Source organism: Cygnus olor, chromosome 8, assembly GCF_009769625.2.
Source record: "Cygnus olor isolate bCygOlo1 chromosome 8, bCygOlo1.pri.v2, whole genome shotgun sequence".
NCBI classification, from domain to species: domain Eukaryota; kingdom Metazoa; phylum Chordata; class Aves; order Anseriformes; family Anatidae; genus Cygnus; species Cygnus olor.
This window is the reverse complement of record NC_049176.1, coordinates 3,229,291-3,246,461: the sequence shown is the minus strand read 5'-3', so window position 1 is coordinate 3,246,461 and position 17,171 is coordinate 3,229,291. Positions and strand designations below refer to the sequence as shown.

Here is a 17,171-nt window from a genome sequence, read left to right as displayed (position 1 = left end):
TGCTGGCAGCTCCAAAAGATGTTACTGCAAGCGGTGGAACAGCTCTTGAAGCCAAGGATAGGCCACGGTCCTCTGTGCCCACATGTCCTGTACCTGCTTGTAGATATCAGCATCATTCTTGAGATTAAACTTGCAGATACATCACGTATCATAAGCTAGACAAAATACTTCAGAAAAGGAGCCAATCCTAAGATACTACCAGTCTTGTGAACTTTATTACGTTTCGTTCCTTCCCAGAGCAAAATACATTGGTTTTCAGCAGCTTCCAGGCAACTGACCTAACTGCCTCCTGTTGCTGCTCTAGCTATTCGCAATCCATTTGAGCAGAGTTGAATATTTCTTTGCTTTGAGATGTTTGGCTTCTTAATAAATATGCTTTAATACCCCACAGATTTCAGTCCTTTTAGATTTTTCACTTTGCAACCTCCATATTAAACTTGAATTTGACTACAATAGACTAAAACCAATGCTCTGATATTATTTTAGCAATTTTTCTGCTATACTATGGACATATGCTTACCAGAAGTTACAGGTTATCTTTATTTTAAGTGGTGAGGACCTGGACACTGCTCAGTTTGCACATAAAACAATCTGACTTCCTTCTGCTTTGGTTACTAACCAAGAATTTTCTAAGCATTTGATTCTCTCACCAATTAAAAGTTCAGATAGGTGTTCATCACATTCCTGACTGGACATAAAAATAATTAAAAAAATCATATAGGTAGGTACAATATGCTCTCTCTTAAAATTATACCTAAAATGATGCCTAAAACACTGACAAAACTAACGATATCTACTAACGACTAAAACCAGAAAATAAACTAATGAAAGACATGACATATTAACCAGACATAGAACATGATAACCAAGTACAATCTGCCAATTTCACTTAAGGGTATTTTTTTCTGACATCGAGTAATTAATCTAATATTACTGTGTACAATCCATGTCTAGGATGCCAAACACATCTTCAGAAGTTCATATAGACCATTTTGATGTAACAGCAGAGAGCACAAAGGCACTCAAAACACTGAACAACAGCAGGAGTCGGGGACTGGAGTGTTTCCCAGCAGAGCTCTATAAAACAGAGAGCAATCTTGATAAACCAAATTCAAAATAATTCCACTCATTACTATTATTAAAAGCATAGAAAGTTTCAGAGAAATCTTTTCCTATTAGCCCCTTCTATTGTGTAGATACTTCTGACATTAAAAAAACATGTGCCACATCTGTAGTATGTGCAACTCAACAGGTGTTCAGTTTTCAAGCAATAAGCAGGAGTATAAAAAGTATAAATTCAAAAGTATAAAGCACCTACATGGTCCTGCTTTTCTACATTTTTTTGATACTGTTCCCATTTATTATGTACATTGCACATGCAGTCTCAAATGCTTATTCACATACAGGAAATCTGACAATCTATATATTGTTTATACCTCACAAGTATAATCAATTCTTTCCATTTTCTGCAATACATAAATAGGAAGAAACCAGTAGAAACCACAAAGAGGAAAATTGCTTACCACTTGACTGCCTCCTGAGGAAGGCGAATTCTGCAAACAAAAAAATAATAAGTAAGGAAATCTAGAAGTGTTCCCACTCAATGGTTTTGAAGACAGTTTTGTCCAAGATCATTAAATTAAAAAAAATAATAACAATAAAATATGTGGGTTAGATTCAGACAGATGAAGGAAATAGTTTTAGTTCCACATTCTCTTTATCCCATTTTACATGTGAAAATGTCAGCTAAAGTTGATGAAGGGGCAAAAGCCTATTTTTCTCTCATTCCATTATCACATTCCATACAGAGTTTCTCATCCCTGTGTTTGAAAGAGGATTTTAAAAATCAAATAGTGCTAAAAAATAAAAATGGAGGGAACAGGGTGAGGGGTGGGTGGGGGAAAGGACAGGGAAAGAAGTAACCCGTAATTGAAAGACTCAAGAGTTGGGTTAATCAAAACAAACAAAACACAAACAAACACCAAAACCTGAGGATTAACTGGGCGGGACCTACAAAAACCTACACAGAGAACAGGAATTCAAAAATGGGGGACAGCAAAATGTAACAAGGTCACTAACTGGAATGTAAAGCAAGACAGATTCAGATTTAAAATATAACTGAAACCGAAAGAGTTTCCCCAGCCTGAGGCTGCATTTCCAACAGCAGTTTCTTTAAATATGCTCTAGTACAAAAGGAACTAATACAGTGTTATCTTCAGACCAAATCATCCAGAAATTGCTCTACCAACCACCAACCATCCAATTTTTTTTTTATTTACTAAGTAAAGAAGATGAAAATGCTATGATGAAATTTTTCTTACCGGTTTCCCAGAATAAGTGCTTCCTGAGTTAGAGAAGCCCTGCAAAATGTTAATAAGACATTTACTTTTGTTGTAGTAGACTCCTCGTGAACTGTTTAAAGAACACACGAGTCTTGAAAATGCCCTATATTGGTAGACTTTCATTTTACATTTTCCTTGCAATTTTTTCTCCTATTTTAAGTGAATGGTCTCAAGTAAGCACAGCTACACCGTTTTTATTCCATGACCACTTTCAGAAGATTTTCAAAGCCATGTATCTATCTGAGTGAACAACAAAATTTGAAACTGAAACAGCTACCGTGGTATTTAAATACATCATTCCTAACAGAATTATCCAAGCACATTCCCCTGGACAAATAACAGATATATCAAAACTTTGTTGGTGGGAGGAATGAATGCAGCCTCATCCTAAGGTTGAAGTTCGAACAAAATATTCCAACTTTAATTTACTGGCCAGTTTTGTCAGGCATCTATGATTTGTATTTACTATTGTAACATAATTTTAAATTTCACCCTAAGTACGGTTACCTATTTTAAATACTATAATCAACATTTCCAAGTTGGTTGTGGTATACTGAAAGAAGAATGTCCTTACTGGTTTTCCTTGATGACTGCCTCCGAAGGAAGATGAACCCTGAAAATAAAAATAAAAAATAGCCAGTTAGTTTTGACTCTAAGCTTATTTGTACTTCATTATATTCTTGCTATCTGGAATAAAGGACCAGAGGAGAATGAAACGTATTTTGTGTCCAGTCACCCAAAAATCCCAGAGAGAAGCCTATGTGAATTAAGAATGCTTAGCATTATTCTGTTGTAAATATTTGTTTGTGTGATGTATTAGTCATAGAAAATGTAATTCAAAGTTCTTAAGAAGGAGTTAGTTTGTAGTTATAATGTATTCAATATATAGAAAGGAAAAAAATAAGGTCAAATTATACATTAATTCATTTGGAATCAGTCTACAGTTAGGAAAAAAGGTAAATTAAAATTGAAATGAAGAATGAAATAAAACGAAACGTTAAGAGTCTTTATGCTCCCTATACAGCCCCAAGAAAGCTCTAATAAGGAACATAATTTAAAATAAAAGTGAATACTGAAAAGCTAGTTATTCTACAAAATCGTATTTGGTCCTCTGACAAAGTAGCTCTGCTTATTTGAATGACATCACCAACAAGAAATCTCACAGGCATTGACTCTTTAAGAAGTGACATCAAATATAGTACATAAAATGTCTGTTCTTTATGGTTTAGATGGACGAAAATTTAACAGTTGTGCCCAATTTTTAATGAACAGGTGAATACATCTTATGTTCTGTAAGAGAGAAGCATTAAAAACACATTGCATGGGCTTATTTGTATCTCCTGCAATTGATTGGCAAGAGCAAGATCTAAATTACATGGTTGAAAATACTTAAAGGGAAAACGTAAAAATAAACATAGTGAAGTAGCAACTATTATGTCCTCCAAAAAGAAAATATTTTATTCAAAGAAAGCCAGGAATATTTTCAAAGACATATAGGTATAAAGTAATTGAAAAAAGTGATCCCTGAACACACAGTGTATCATTGCGGAATGAATTTAAACAGAAGTAACTGTTCATGAAAGTCCCTTACTAAAAATAACGGTCCTGTAATCTCATTCTGTTATTACTAAAAATAACCTAGAGAATGACAAAGTCCATTTACTGAGTAAAATGCTGGCAAAAAATTATCTACTGAGTGAAAATAAATATTGTGTTTGCATTTGTTGAGATTATCCCAGTAAATAATGACACACTGCATATTTATTTTAAGTAACTCTCAGAAAATATCTGTAATTAATTGGCTACATTTTTTCTTTAAAAAAAAAAAAAAAAAAACAAAGCAAAATGAAAAAACAGGCTTACCAGAAAACAAACACAAACAAAAGTTGAACTTGAAAAGTTTTTACTTACTGGTTTACCATATTGTCGGCCTCCTGAAGAAGACGAGCCCTATAAGAAGACAATCAAACAACTTTTAATTGAATAAAAATGATCTTTTGTCACTGTCTTGAGACCATTTGTGCAGTACTTAGGACAAACTTACTTGAACGTTGTTTGAACAAAAAACTGGGGTACTTAAAACTTCATCTATCTACTATACCTCAAAACAACAGCAATTTGTTACTGAATCAAGAAAGCAGTGTTTTGAAGCACCATGTAATGATTGCAGTATGATCAAAGATACGTTTTACACAGAGCAGTAATTATAATAATATAGATAATTATTGTATTCAACTTGCTGAAGCTACTTTAATAGATATTTACATATCCATCTACCTCAGATATTTAAGCTCAGTAAAAATGAATACATCTTTCAGCATCAAATAACTGACCCGGAGAGTACAGGGAAAGCATTAGCAGTGATGGGAAGAGAATACACTCACCTGCCCCCATACTGGCTGCTTCCTGAGTGAGAAGATCCCTATAAAAAAAAAAAAATAAATAAATAAAATAATGGGAAAAAAAAGTACTTAAGTATTCACAGAATAATAGAATAACAACAGTTACTCCTTTTTGCTGTACAGAATGAAATATCATAGAAAGGCCTTGTGACAGGAGATAGCAGCAGCAATCTGGAAGTGTATTAATCTAAAAAGATGCAGTTGAAAGACTTCTGACTAATTCCTCTAAATTCTTTAACAGCTGAAAGTAGTAAATTTGGCCACCACAAAACACCCGCTAAGACTACTCTTTGACAAATATATGGATATCAAGTCTCTTTATGTATGGTTCTGTTCAAGAGAAGAAAAATTCTACTTTATTTATGATTTTTCTGTTAGGTGAAGCATGCATCCAGAGAGCTTTGAGTGTACTTTTTTCCTTATTATTTCTAATAAGTAAGTTGGGAAAGATGTGATTTGTTATGAAGCGTATAAAACGTGAGTTATTTAGACCTCTGTTCCCTCTGTGCTACAGCAAATCATTGGTTCAATAGAGTGATAGTGAACTCAAATGCTTTCCAGTGAAGTAAAAAAAATTTTTTTTTTTTTCCCCCCCCCCCCCCCCCCCCCCCCGAGTAATACTAATGAAAAATATGTTCTACCTTCTTATTAGATAGGCAACTATTATATTTGTTAACTTTTTGGGCCAGTAATATTTCCTCTATCTGTAACAAACGACTAAGTCTACAAAAGCCACATAAGGAGCTGCTTACAGTGAGAGATTTGAATTGCAGCTGAAGATTAGGAAAGAACTATTATTGTGGGCAACACACTCAAATATGTATTTTCAGAGCAATATAGTGGTATATTTTGCATCATATTTCCAAGTATTTAATCTAAAAAAAATGCAAAAATAAGTACTAACTAATAATAAGATTGAAAAATAACACAGAAAATAGATTTTTAACTGGTGCCATAGCCATGTGCAACTGACACATGAAAATGATTTAATTATCTCTTGAAGTAAGAGACATTCAGAAGTAAAACAACTGAAATTATGATCTATTCATTTTCTGATTTTTGTTGCTGTTTTTTCATTTCAGTTACTAACAGTCCCTGCATCATATTTTTCATTTAATAAATAACAGGTAGGAAGAAAGTCTTGAAAACAAAGAGTTGCTTGCCTGTCCCCCATACTGATTGCTTCCGGAATAAGATGAACCCTGTAAAAAAAAATAAAAAAAATGAAACTCAGAACTTTTGTTTTTCTTTTTTTCTTTTTTTTTTCCCACTACTACCTGGCACCAAAAAATGGATCTAATCTAAACATATCTTAACACCAAGTAACTGAAAGAACCTTACAGTTATTAATGCAGATGGCAAATGGCTACATCAGAGAAAGAGCACTGTTACGCACTATATTAGTATTTATTCAATGAGATAAAACCTGTGAAATATTTTCAAATATTTTTTCAAAGTAAACAGGTTCTAAACCTACTATCTTGACTACTACTAAAATCTTGGCTCTGATAAAGTCAGACGCTTTATAAAAAGATATAACTGAAATCTGAAGAGATTGATTCAATAAAAGCCAGATACACTCCATTAAAAGCTCTGTCCCTATCTCTGTGATTAACCTAAATATTTAATGGCTTCTGGGTGAACATGGCAACTGAGCGATGTTAATTCCCGAAAAGCTAATTTGTTCAAGTGTTAAAGAAAATTGCTTACCTGTCCACCATGGTAGCTGTTTCCTCCAAAAGAGCCCTATATTCAACAAAAAATAGCAATTGTTACTTTGTGTAAAATTCAATCTCATGTAGAGGAAAAACGTAAGAGCATAAAAGCATCAATAACATAATCTTGACTTATTGTGCCTGTGAAGTAATTCACACTGATTGCTAGTATACTTTTCTAGTTGGTTGATCAAACAAGTAAAGGATTTAGTTTCAATTACTCCTTATTCTTTCATATTGGTTGCTTGCAAAGAGAAATAAGCTAATAGTTTATATGCTGGTTTTAGCACTTCTGATACTCAGTGGTATACTCACGCAACGTGGTTTTTTGCTTGATTTCATAATGTGAGAAAGAAGAAATTAAGCAATTTTGTCTATACTGTAGCAACAGATAACTGAATCCAGTTCAAAAACAAATTAGCATAAAATTCAAAGCAGGTGATTTTTGTTTGTTTTTAGTAGTTACAAAAATATAGAAAATATACTAAGAAAAATGAAAGTAGTCCCTTTTAAAATAAATAAATAAATGTGTTGCTCTGCTCCCACCTGGAAGCATTTTAAGCCAAGAATTTTATATTCAAGTTCACTAGTTCAATCATTCTGTTAATAACTGTCATAGGAAGAGTGGTATCACACACACACATACAAAAGCCAACAAATGCACTATGAGATACCTGGAAAACGGTTTCTCAGAAAACTTCTGCACCTCTCTTACAAACCAAAAGAAATGAAATGCTTTGAAGTAGTTTTTCATGTCTGGGTATTTTACCGAATTGGCACTGGGTTTCCTTCAATACGACTGGAGAACATTATTATTTATTTTATCCAGGGTGGGGAAAGCGCAATTTATTTCCCATGTATTTTTTTTTTTTGAAAATAGAAATGCATCTGGGTAGGTAGCTAGTTTTGAATACAATATTACAGTTGCAAGTCAATTAATATTTTAGTCCTTAGCAAGTTCAAAATCTCTCACTTAAGCACAGTGCCAAACAACTATTATCATTCATATAAATTCACGGGAAGAATTAATTCAAGAAGTGTAGTTCCTTGGGAACATTCCAGTTACACATTACTACGGAAGATATACAAAGAATACTTACTGAGTTTCCACCAGGACACAGACATCCACCCTGTATTATATACAAAACAGACAAGTTTATTTTTTAAGGAGTACATGATTGGAAGAAGCTTCTGAATTAAAAAGTCAGACTCATATTTGGCTATTGCAAGACAACAGACTCAAGTTCCTGCTCAAAGACTCACTTAGCACCTTCTAAAAATTAGCTTCTTTCTCTCTCCACTGTTCTTTCAGGCAAGTTGTGCACTTACTGTTTTTTGTTGTTATTGATTTTTTTTTTTAATATAATCTTATTTGTCATTTACTCTTACAGTGAAAACCATACTCCCAGAAGGGCGAGTAAAGAAATCTGTGTAGTGCTACAGAAAAAGTGTTGGTTAATCCTGTCCCACCTCCCCTGAAAAGAGGCCAGAGCAGCTGGAATGAATGCAGTATTCTTACATGCTACAGATATTAGGGAAAACTTTGGCCTTTGGGATCTCCGAATGACATGCAAAAAGAAAATAACATGCCACCTAGGCTTTGGGCAAGAAGGACAGTGGTGAGAAAAAACAGTTCTTGTGAAGGAAAGATACACAGGTAAATTGGGAGTTCCTGTCACTAGCACAACAGGTGTTCAGAAAGAAAAGCCTACCTGTCCACCATATTGGCTGCCTCCTGAAGAAAAGCCCTGGAATAAAAATGAGAAACAAATTATTTGTGTTAAGTAACATTCTTGATTGTTCTCTGTTCCTTAACCTTTTAAATTGTTTCTGTTTAAAAACAAAAATGGATTTCTTAGATCAAGGTTGAATTTAAGGAAGCATTTCCAATATAGTCACACAGACCCCTGTAGCGTTTGCTCATATCATGATATACCACACAGACCTGTATTTTGCAATCCTCAACACTTTTGCGTAAAGCTATGCTTCCTTAGATTTTTATTTTTTATTTTCCAAAAATTACAGAACAGTGTTTTCTTGATGAACTCTTTACCAGAACTGCAAATATTATGAAGGTAGAGGTTTTACCTGTCCACTAAACTGGCTGCTTCCTGAAGAAGCCATACCCTAAAGAAATAAGGAAGCATTTATATTTGTTGCACATTCTTTAACTTACAACCTGTTATTGAAAAACACAGTTTTGTTTTCCATAGATTTAAAAGCCACAGGAATATGAACTCTTCCTTCATAACCATTTTAAAATATCTATTGGTCTTTAAAATGGCTATATTTCTAAATAGTACAATAAAGTTTAAATCAAAGGGAGCTTCACACAAGTGTGAGTAGTACAGCTACACTGGATTCTGTGCTCAGGGAAGACGCATATGTTTCACATTCCTGAGTGGGCTGACACAACAGGTCTTAAATTTATCTATTCTGCCTGAACAGTGTTTTGCTGTAAGCCACCTTGTATAAAGGACCCTGTTTTTCTCAGAACGCTAAAAGAGAGAAAGGTGAACAATGGAACAACAACCCAAAAAGAGAAAAACAATTGTCACCTATCCTCCATAATGTCTGCCACCTGAGAAAAATGGACCCTGACACAAAGATACCAATTATCATTTATATCAAAAAGCTTCTTTACAGGATTTTGAAAGAAACACTATTTTCTTTCTCTGTTGTACAATGAAGGATTACAGAAAAGCACTCATCTTATACCTTTATGTGTTCTATGCAAATTAGGGACCATCTGTAACATGAATCTTCCATAATACTGATCGTAAGGAGTGATCATGAGCTATTATGACTCTATACGTAGTTGCATTTGGGGGGCATTTTATTCTGACTGAAAATTTTTCTCATCTAATTTCCTTTCCAATGACTCTGACAAGAAATGTTTTCAGAGGACAAGGGCCAGTTTGTTTGGGGGTTTCACTGCATATGAAAGGCTACACCATAAGACAGCACCAGGAACCTTCTTCATCCTCTTTCATTTCACAAGGGCATAGAACACATTCCCTTAACAACTCCTAACCTTCTCCCATTCCCTTCCTGAGGCACGTTGTTTCTCTGATACCAGCTCTGTACTTGCATTTTGCTAAGGGAAGTGAGGTGTTCCATTGGTTGAAGTAGCAGAGGAATGCAACTTGATTCCACGCTTCTTACAGTTAGAACTAAGAAACCACAACAGTAGTAGAAGGCAAGAAGGTTCTAGAATGAGGAGGGTAAGTCAGAGGCTACAACAGAAGTCCCGTCCTTTCATAGTTTTTGTGTTGTTTCAGATCATGATCATTAGAACCCTGATAATCTATCATCATATTAACAGAGCTTACTCAAAATCATATTTTTTGCAGTCAATACAAAAGTAGTGAGTTATGAGGTAGAAAGTGTGTGTTAGGATAAGAACTACAAAGGAAGAGATTCTCACCTGTCCTCCATACTGGCTGCCTCCTGAAGAAGGTGAACCCTGAACAAAAAGAATTAAGTGTTCTTTACAATCATGTTATAGTACTCCTTTGTACCACCATCCATACGAAAGAAAGGTACCCCATTTCTTTCACTGCAAAACTATGAGTCGGATTAACCAGACTGTGCAAAATGTCTGATGCATCTACCATGATGCATCAGAAATTACATCTTCTAAAAACTCTCTTGTGGTTTTGTATCATGTACATTTACAGTTACTATGAGCAGCAAAGTAAATAGAATAGAAAAAGAATCAATCTTAGAGTAGTCTCTTACACAGAGAACTACCTATTATCTTGTATAAATTCATAAATACCGAAAGGGAAGAATTCTCACCTGTCCACCATACTGGCTGCCTCCTGAGGAAGGTGAACCCTGAATATCAACAGAGAAGAAACTGAAACTTCTTTACACCCATTTAATGAGACGGTAAAAATTTTTGGTCAGCTTCGCAAAGTATTTATTTATTTCAGAAAGACATGACATCTTACCCCAAGGGATTGTATTCACACACACACACTTTTATGACCTAGTCCTGCAAATTTCAGGAGCCATATGAGTCAACCATGTATTTTACGTTCTATTTCTTCTTAGTCTTAAATATGGTCTTCATCTAAACTCGTTTAGTTTAATCACAGTAGCAACCACAGTGCTATACTGAAAGACTTTCTAGGATTATAGACTAATATAAATTAATATAATATTAAGTTAAAGGTGGGCAGACATCGAATAAAATATAAGTTATGCTTAGGTTAAAAGTTTGTAAGTGGGGACTATTAATGCTTACTCGTCCACCATAATGGCTGCCTCCATAAGATGATGATCCCTGGAAAAACACTGAAAATTGCTTTTTTCTGTTTCACAAGGTGTAACAGAAAACAAGGTGACTCATGGATATGAGAATGCATCTGCATTTTGTGATTCTACTGTTTTGTTTGTAATCTTCACAAAATAAACTCTGCATTTTCATCTTCTTTAAATTCACAATATTACTACAGAGAATGGATCATTATAAAGGTTCTCAAAATTTTAAATTGAGGCAGCTATCCTGATAATCTTTTAGTTGATAAGAGCCAAATATTGGTAAGAAAAAATAATAGAGAAATATTAAAAGTGAGAGCTTACATGTCCACCGTAACGGCTAGTTTCAGAGGAATATGAATCCTGTAAAAAATGCCAAAGAAGTGAATTATTTGCTGTAGGATTTCCTTAAATCAAACCACTACTGTCCCAGGACAATAGGAGCAAGACAACAAAATAAGAGTGAAGACAGGTTAGCAAGACTTTTGGTATGCTCTAATGACTAGAGTTCAAGCCTTACCACATAACTTCAGGAAATACCTGAATTGCCAATCCATACTGAATTTTTTAGTTTTAAAACACAAGCGCTTTTGTTTCCCTTGATAGCTGTACACTGCAATGTCACAGTACTCCTGAAAACATTTTCTCTTTTGTTCTGTAGACATAAGGCTTATATACCTTTCAAAAGGTCACAATGGAAATTATTTTCTACCTTGCCTCACCATGTTCCTCAAAATTCTCTCAGAGAAATAACAAATAATTTCTTTCAGAGAAATAACAAATTTCTTCCTGCACAGTCTAGCACATGCCCCTTTATGTTTATGAGACAGCTGCTAATGTGATGAAAGATATTTTGTTGGATATGTGATTTTTCTCCAAAAGAATCCTTCCTACTGCAGATGATGTAGAATAAAACAAAACAGCATTCACCCTAAATCAAACTTCTTTGTCAGCAATACAAGCAGCATGACACCAGAACACGTATCTTTCAGACAAGTCTTTTTGCCGGATATGTATTTTTTGTTTATTTGTTTGTTTTCCATGACTCAAATTCTTTATTTCTGATGAATGATCATATGTCACTGTTATTGATAATGTATTGACAATACTTAGCATGATTCACAACTCTTTTATATCACCACGCTTGTAATTGTGAATTTGAATCAAAAATGCTGCATTCTGGTTCATTGTTTCCCACATCTATTTTTTATGTGACCATCATCATGCAAGTTCCCCCAAAATGAGGGCAACTAGTTGCTCAGAAAGCCATCATATACTGTTTTTAGGATGTACCAAACTCAACAAATTTAATTTACTGAGTTTTTGCTCTTTAAACAAAGTTCCCACAAACAAACTGAACTCAGAGTTTTTGAATAACCATCATTTTGCAAAGTGTCAGGGTGGCTCTTCTTTCTGAATGAGTACTTACTTGGCTACTGTAATGGCTGCCTCCAGGAGATGTGCCCTGGGGAAGAAAAAAAAAATCAGTTATTTTTCTCTAACAGAACTATTTTAAAGACTCCTGGAAGGACAACAGTACGTGCAGTTCTATTTTTAACTCTTTTGCTTGAGTTTAAAATCCACTCAAAATGTAAAGTCTATCCTTCCCTAGTTTGCTAACATGTCTAGAATTCAATGTGTAGCTGCCCAGTAGAATGGCTGTCCCGAGAGCACTTTTGGAGAGGAAATATCAGTTATTTCACTTCAGAGAATCTGACTGAAGGACAGGCAGTTTATTTCTTTCAGTTTAAAAATCAGTGAACACGCTGAAGAATGACACACCCACAAAAAAGCTTTTAATATTCATTCTTGCAGAGTACTATGGACCTTTTGAATACTGCTGTTTTTCCACAAGATCCGCTAAGCCTCGTTACAAAACAAAACTGTTTTGTGTCTAGTTCATAATGTTAAACACTTGTCAGAAATGTGTCCTTCATAAGGAATCCTTACTGTGCAAAATGGCTTTCCAATTGCGCTGTAAAGAAGATACTAAAAGACAACATTCTGAGGTGGACTCCAACATACAGCTGGGGGAGAACTAAGATCTACATTAAGTATACACAAGCCATTTTCCCATGCTGAGGTACTGGGTACATCTGTGCATTGTAGTTTGGATCAGGAGCGTACTATTGAGATGAAATTCCTGGTAGCACCCACTCACTACAGTTTTGTTTGCATCATGAAGTGGTCTCAGAGGGAATGAATTAGACGCCTTTCAGGTGAAACTAAATTGGAAGATGTTCTTTAGGGACACAATGCCTTTCAGTAGTGAGCTGCCTTTTGGTGCACAGGACTAGAACTAACCCTTCCTGAAATGTGTATAGTGTGGCCATCAATTCATCAGCAATGACTGTTTCACTCTGTGTATCTGTTTCTATAAGTTTGCAGTAGTTGTTCATATATACAGAGCTGCTATGTTCCCTCACTCTATATACAACCCCTGATTCAGAACAGCTGTCCGAAGATGGCCAAGTCAGTATAAAAAAACCTCAGTCCCAATCAGAAGATCCAAAGAAAGCAAACCCCACCATCAATAATATTGAGGATGTAGAACACAGAAAAGTTAGAATATTTTCCTGACTGTAAATCTATACACATTCCTCCTTCTTACAAGAGAGCACAAGGCTAGTCCTATTTATACCACAGTATTAATTCATATGGTGCATTTATGTAGCTGTGTCTAAGCTGGCTTTATACCAACAAGCAGACTGACAAGAATGCCACAGAATTCAGTGCTAGGTACAGAAAGATCCCAGTGCTTTTTTTTCCTTCTAGTACAGCACATATGGAGTTCCAGTGACATGTACTGCGTGACTTTCTAACTCATGAGGAACAGAATTGGTCTTGAGAATGCTGTAGAACAGGTCTCTCCTGCAAAAAGAGTTCTTGTCCATATGAGGAGATTAAGATCACAGAATTACTGATCAATGAAATACTAAACTATTCCTCGCAGTGAATGATCTGAGAGGAATACAAAACATATAAAACTATGTCCCTAGGGGATATTTTGACATCATTCCAAGGAAGGCAATGGAACTGATTCCCAAAGTAAATATTTATATTGTTATGTACCTGTCTTTCTGCCAAACATTTTCATTCAAATGCTTCTGTTTGAATGAATATCATCTCAAATGGAAAGAGAAATTGAATGATGCAAGAATGTCCTGTGTATATTTTTAATTGTAACTAATTAATTTTCAGAAGTGTTTAACTATTCATTATTGACTCTTTTTAGTCTCTCTAGACATCACATTGACAGAAGAGCACAGGACACACTTAAAAGGTGATGAACACTGCTTACATTTGCAGAGGAATTGCTTCTCAGTGAGGTAGGTGATCCACCCTGTAGGGAAGGACGAAAAAAAAAAGAGGAAAAACAAGTTACCCTTTGCTTTGTCTTTGATCAAACTAAAAATGAAACAAAACCTTAGAATGCATCTTCCTTGGTACTTTAAAGGAAGAAAATCACAGTTTGAACTTACGTTACACTTAAACTTCACTTTTCTTAACTTGCCAAGATAACTAATAGTCCTTTTTGGCCTGTAAGGCTATAGATCACAAAGAACCATTTTGTATCTACCCATGACTGATTACCTAGAAAATAAGAACACTACCCAAGTTGTGGGAATGTCTTTTACATACTACAGGTTGATTGACCACATGTTATTTTGCTTTGGAAAACATATGGTACCTTATTTCACAGCCTAAATAATTTCATAAGGACTTAGAAGACAATGAGAGGTCCTTAAAAGGATAAATGAGAGGTGTTTCAGAGATTTATTTTTTTTTCTTTTTTAATTAGACAGAGATATATTTCTGAGTCAACTTTTTACAGCTAGCAATTTCATAGACTTTATGTTATTTTAGCTTCCCTTCATGATGAAACTTTTGTCAATTAACTCTGGTATTTAATTTAGAGTTCTACTCTAGAGTAAAACCACTATTGCCTTTCTTTAGAATTGTTATTTATTTTTAAGAAGACATACACATTTCTATAGATACTGTATGGTAACTGAAAGTTACTGTTCAGTGAATACATCTTGCTGCCAGCAGTGGGCATCTGAATTCCGCATCTTGGCATAAGGAGAAATAACTTCTATCATGCCAGTTATATGTAACATCACCAAAGGAACAATGAATATAAAATCAAATAGTATATTCAAATAGATAAGTAAATGAGTTATAAATAAATAGGTATACAGATAGTTTTCCAAATTAATATATAGTAAGAAAAAAAATACAATTAACAAACAACACTTACGGAACTTCCACCAGAGCAATCACATCCACCCTGTAAAGAATCCAGAAGATATTTAAGATCTCAAGAACACAGGACTGAAAGGGACTCTAGTTACAATTCTTCTACAATCTCAGGTGTACAAACTATATAATAACATTCATATCTGCCCAAGTTCTCTCTAGAAATTAGTCTATTTTTTGTTCTCTCCATTCTTTGCAACTACTCCTGGGGTAAAACCTTCTAATTTTATCTTCAAATCTGTTATCTACAGTCTTTACCTTGAGAACTCTACTCACCAAAAGTGTAAGTAAAAAAATTCTGAGTAGGACTACAGAACAAGTCTTGGTTATTCCCCGCCCTCAAAGAGACCAGAGCAGCTGGAATACATGCAGCATTCTTAAATGCTACAGATGTTAGGGAAAGATGACTTCCAGTCGAGGCCTATTTCTACTCAGATTAAACTAAGAGGTGGCTGGTGGTTTGCCATTCTGTGCCTCATTGCCACATGCAATCTAGATAAAATAAGGATAAAGAAAAAGAAACTCAGATACAACTGACACTTAGACAGATGGCTACTTTGGCCTCTGGGATCTCTGAATAATATAGGAAAAGAAAATAGCATGCCACCTAGGCTTTGGGCAAGAAGGACAGCGGTGAGAAAAACAGTTCTTGTGAAGGAAAGATACACAGGTAAATTGGGAGTTCCTGTCACTAGCACAACTGACTGGTGTTGAGAAAGAAAAGCCTACCTGTCTACCATATTGGCCGCCTCCTGAAGAAGGTGATCCCTGTAAATAGTTATATTTTCATTTGAAAGATCATCTTTAAGTTTGACATGTCCGTTTGATCAAAATGTATTGTCTTTTACTCTGTAGAATTTTAAAGAGTTTTTTTTTTTTAAAAAAAACAAAAATACAGTAGTCTAGAAACTTACATATTACCAGTTCCATAATATTTTCTTGAAAGACATATACTGGGGAAAAAAGAAGAAAAACTTCCCACCTGCCCACCATACTGGTTGTACTGGTTGCTTCCTGATGAGAATGAGCTCTGGAAAAAAAATTACAATTAACTTTCTTTCTATTCTTAAAATACACATTGTAAAAAATTTTTATTACTTTCATTTGTTTCTTAGTGTCAGAAACAGTTTATTCCATTATTGTATTTTGAGCACTTTGCTTACACTTGGACATTTATATAAACTTATATGTAAAGAAGAGGACCAAATGAATTTCAGTCCTGGTTAAAAAATTGCTGCAATACAGTACAGAGAGGTTTTTTTTTTTTTTTGCGCCTTTGTGCAACAGATACTTCAAGTCAAGATTTCAAGTCAAAAGTACAAAAGTATTTACCTGTCCACTGGAGTAGCCACCACCTTGAGAGGATAATCCCTGAAAACAAAGAACAACAATTGAATTTATTTCTGTTTATAAGGCTTCTAGAAAGCAAGACTATGTTATTCAATAGTTGTGTACATGCTTTTATAAAATTATTTGGTTTTCATTAATTTTATAATTTGATTTCACAAGACAGCTGTCACGAGATTCTAGAAGGAATAGTTGGGCATAATTTGTAAGGATCACTTTTAATAGAAGAGCCACTTGGAAATGGAACTGCAAATAATGAATAAAATAGATGCTTACATGTCCACCTGACTGGCTGCCTCCTGGGGAATAAAAATCCTGGAAAAATGTATTGAAAGTACATGACAAAAAAACCCAAGACTTCCTTTCTTTTGTAGTATGGAAAGATAAGGAGGAAAGTTGAATACTCTTTCTGCCTCTCCACACTCCTTAACTTTCTTTCATGGACTGTTCAAGAACAAGAAACACTTTCTGCATAAAACAGCACATGCCCCTTTATCCATGCTCTTTTGGTGAAAAAGATACTCTTTTGGATACAATGACTAAAGAGTTCCTATATCTTCACCAAAATAATTTCCTAGTCTGAGTCACTGTATTCTCATTTGAAGTAATAAAATGGGTGACAAGTTAAAATGACAGGAAAGTGGAAGCTCTTGTAGGTATATCATAAAGCACAAAAAAGCACAGGGTTTTGCCTAGAATAAATGCTGGAAAAAACATGGCATAGAAACCTTTTGCAAAGGACAATGAGCAAAAAAGTGCAAGAACCTGAACAAGTAAATTGTGGCACTGTGCTTGTAATTGTGAATTTGAGATTCAAGAGCAGACCTCAGAATCAGCTG

General features: G+C 34.7%; 1 protein-coding gene across 29 annotated transcripts in view; it reads right to left on the bottom strand.

Annotated features, from left to right (window-relative positions):
- Positions 1–193: 193 nt before the first annotated feature.
- The window catches only part of LOC121074324 (hornerin-like), a 52,563-nt gene continuing 35,585 nt past the window's right edge, over positions 194–17,171 (bottom strand). For 22 of the 29 annotated variants that reach the window (XM_040566268.1, XM_040566272.1, XM_040566281.1 and 19 more), the window contains 22 exons: positions 16,609–16,647; positions 16,318–16,356; positions 15,968–16,015; positions 15,715–15,753; positions 14,987–15,016; positions 14,027–14,068; positions 12,155–12,190; positions 11,050–11,088; positions 10,712–10,750; positions 10,261–10,299; positions 9,887–9,925; positions 8,548–8,586; positions 8,172–8,207; positions 7,560–7,589; positions 6,455–6,490; positions 5,908–5,946; positions 4,727–4,764; positions 4,254–4,292; positions 2,917–2,955; positions 2,322–2,360; positions 1,524–1,553; positions 194–1,077 (listed from right to left, as the gene is read on the bottom strand). In XM_040566268.1, coding sequence (XP_040422202.1) covers position 1,077; positions 1,524–1,553; positions 2,322–2,360; positions 2,917–2,955; positions 4,254–4,292; positions 4,727–4,764; positions 5,908–5,946; positions 6,455–6,490; positions 7,560–7,589; positions 8,172–8,207; positions 8,548–8,586; positions 9,887–9,925; positions 10,261–10,299; positions 10,712–10,750; positions 11,050–11,088; positions 12,155–12,190; positions 14,027–14,068; positions 14,987–15,016; positions 15,715–15,753; positions 15,968–16,015; positions 16,318–16,356; positions 16,609–16,647 — 795 coding nt within the window. In that variant the 3' untranslated portion in view covers positions 194–1,076. The remainder of the gene's footprint in view (positions 1,078–1,523; positions 1,554–2,321; positions 2,361–2,916; positions 2,956–4,253; positions 4,293–4,726; positions 4,765–5,907; positions 5,947–6,454; positions 6,491–7,559; positions 7,590–8,171; positions 8,208–8,547; positions 8,587–9,886; positions 9,926–10,260; positions 10,300–10,711; positions 10,751–11,049; positions 11,089–12,154; positions 12,191–14,026; positions 14,069–14,986; positions 15,017–15,714; positions 15,754–15,967; positions 16,016–16,317; positions 16,357–16,608; positions 16,648–17,171) is intronic. The other 7 variants (XM_040566266.1, XM_040566265.1, XM_040566264.1 and 4 more) reach the window with 7 other exon arrangements.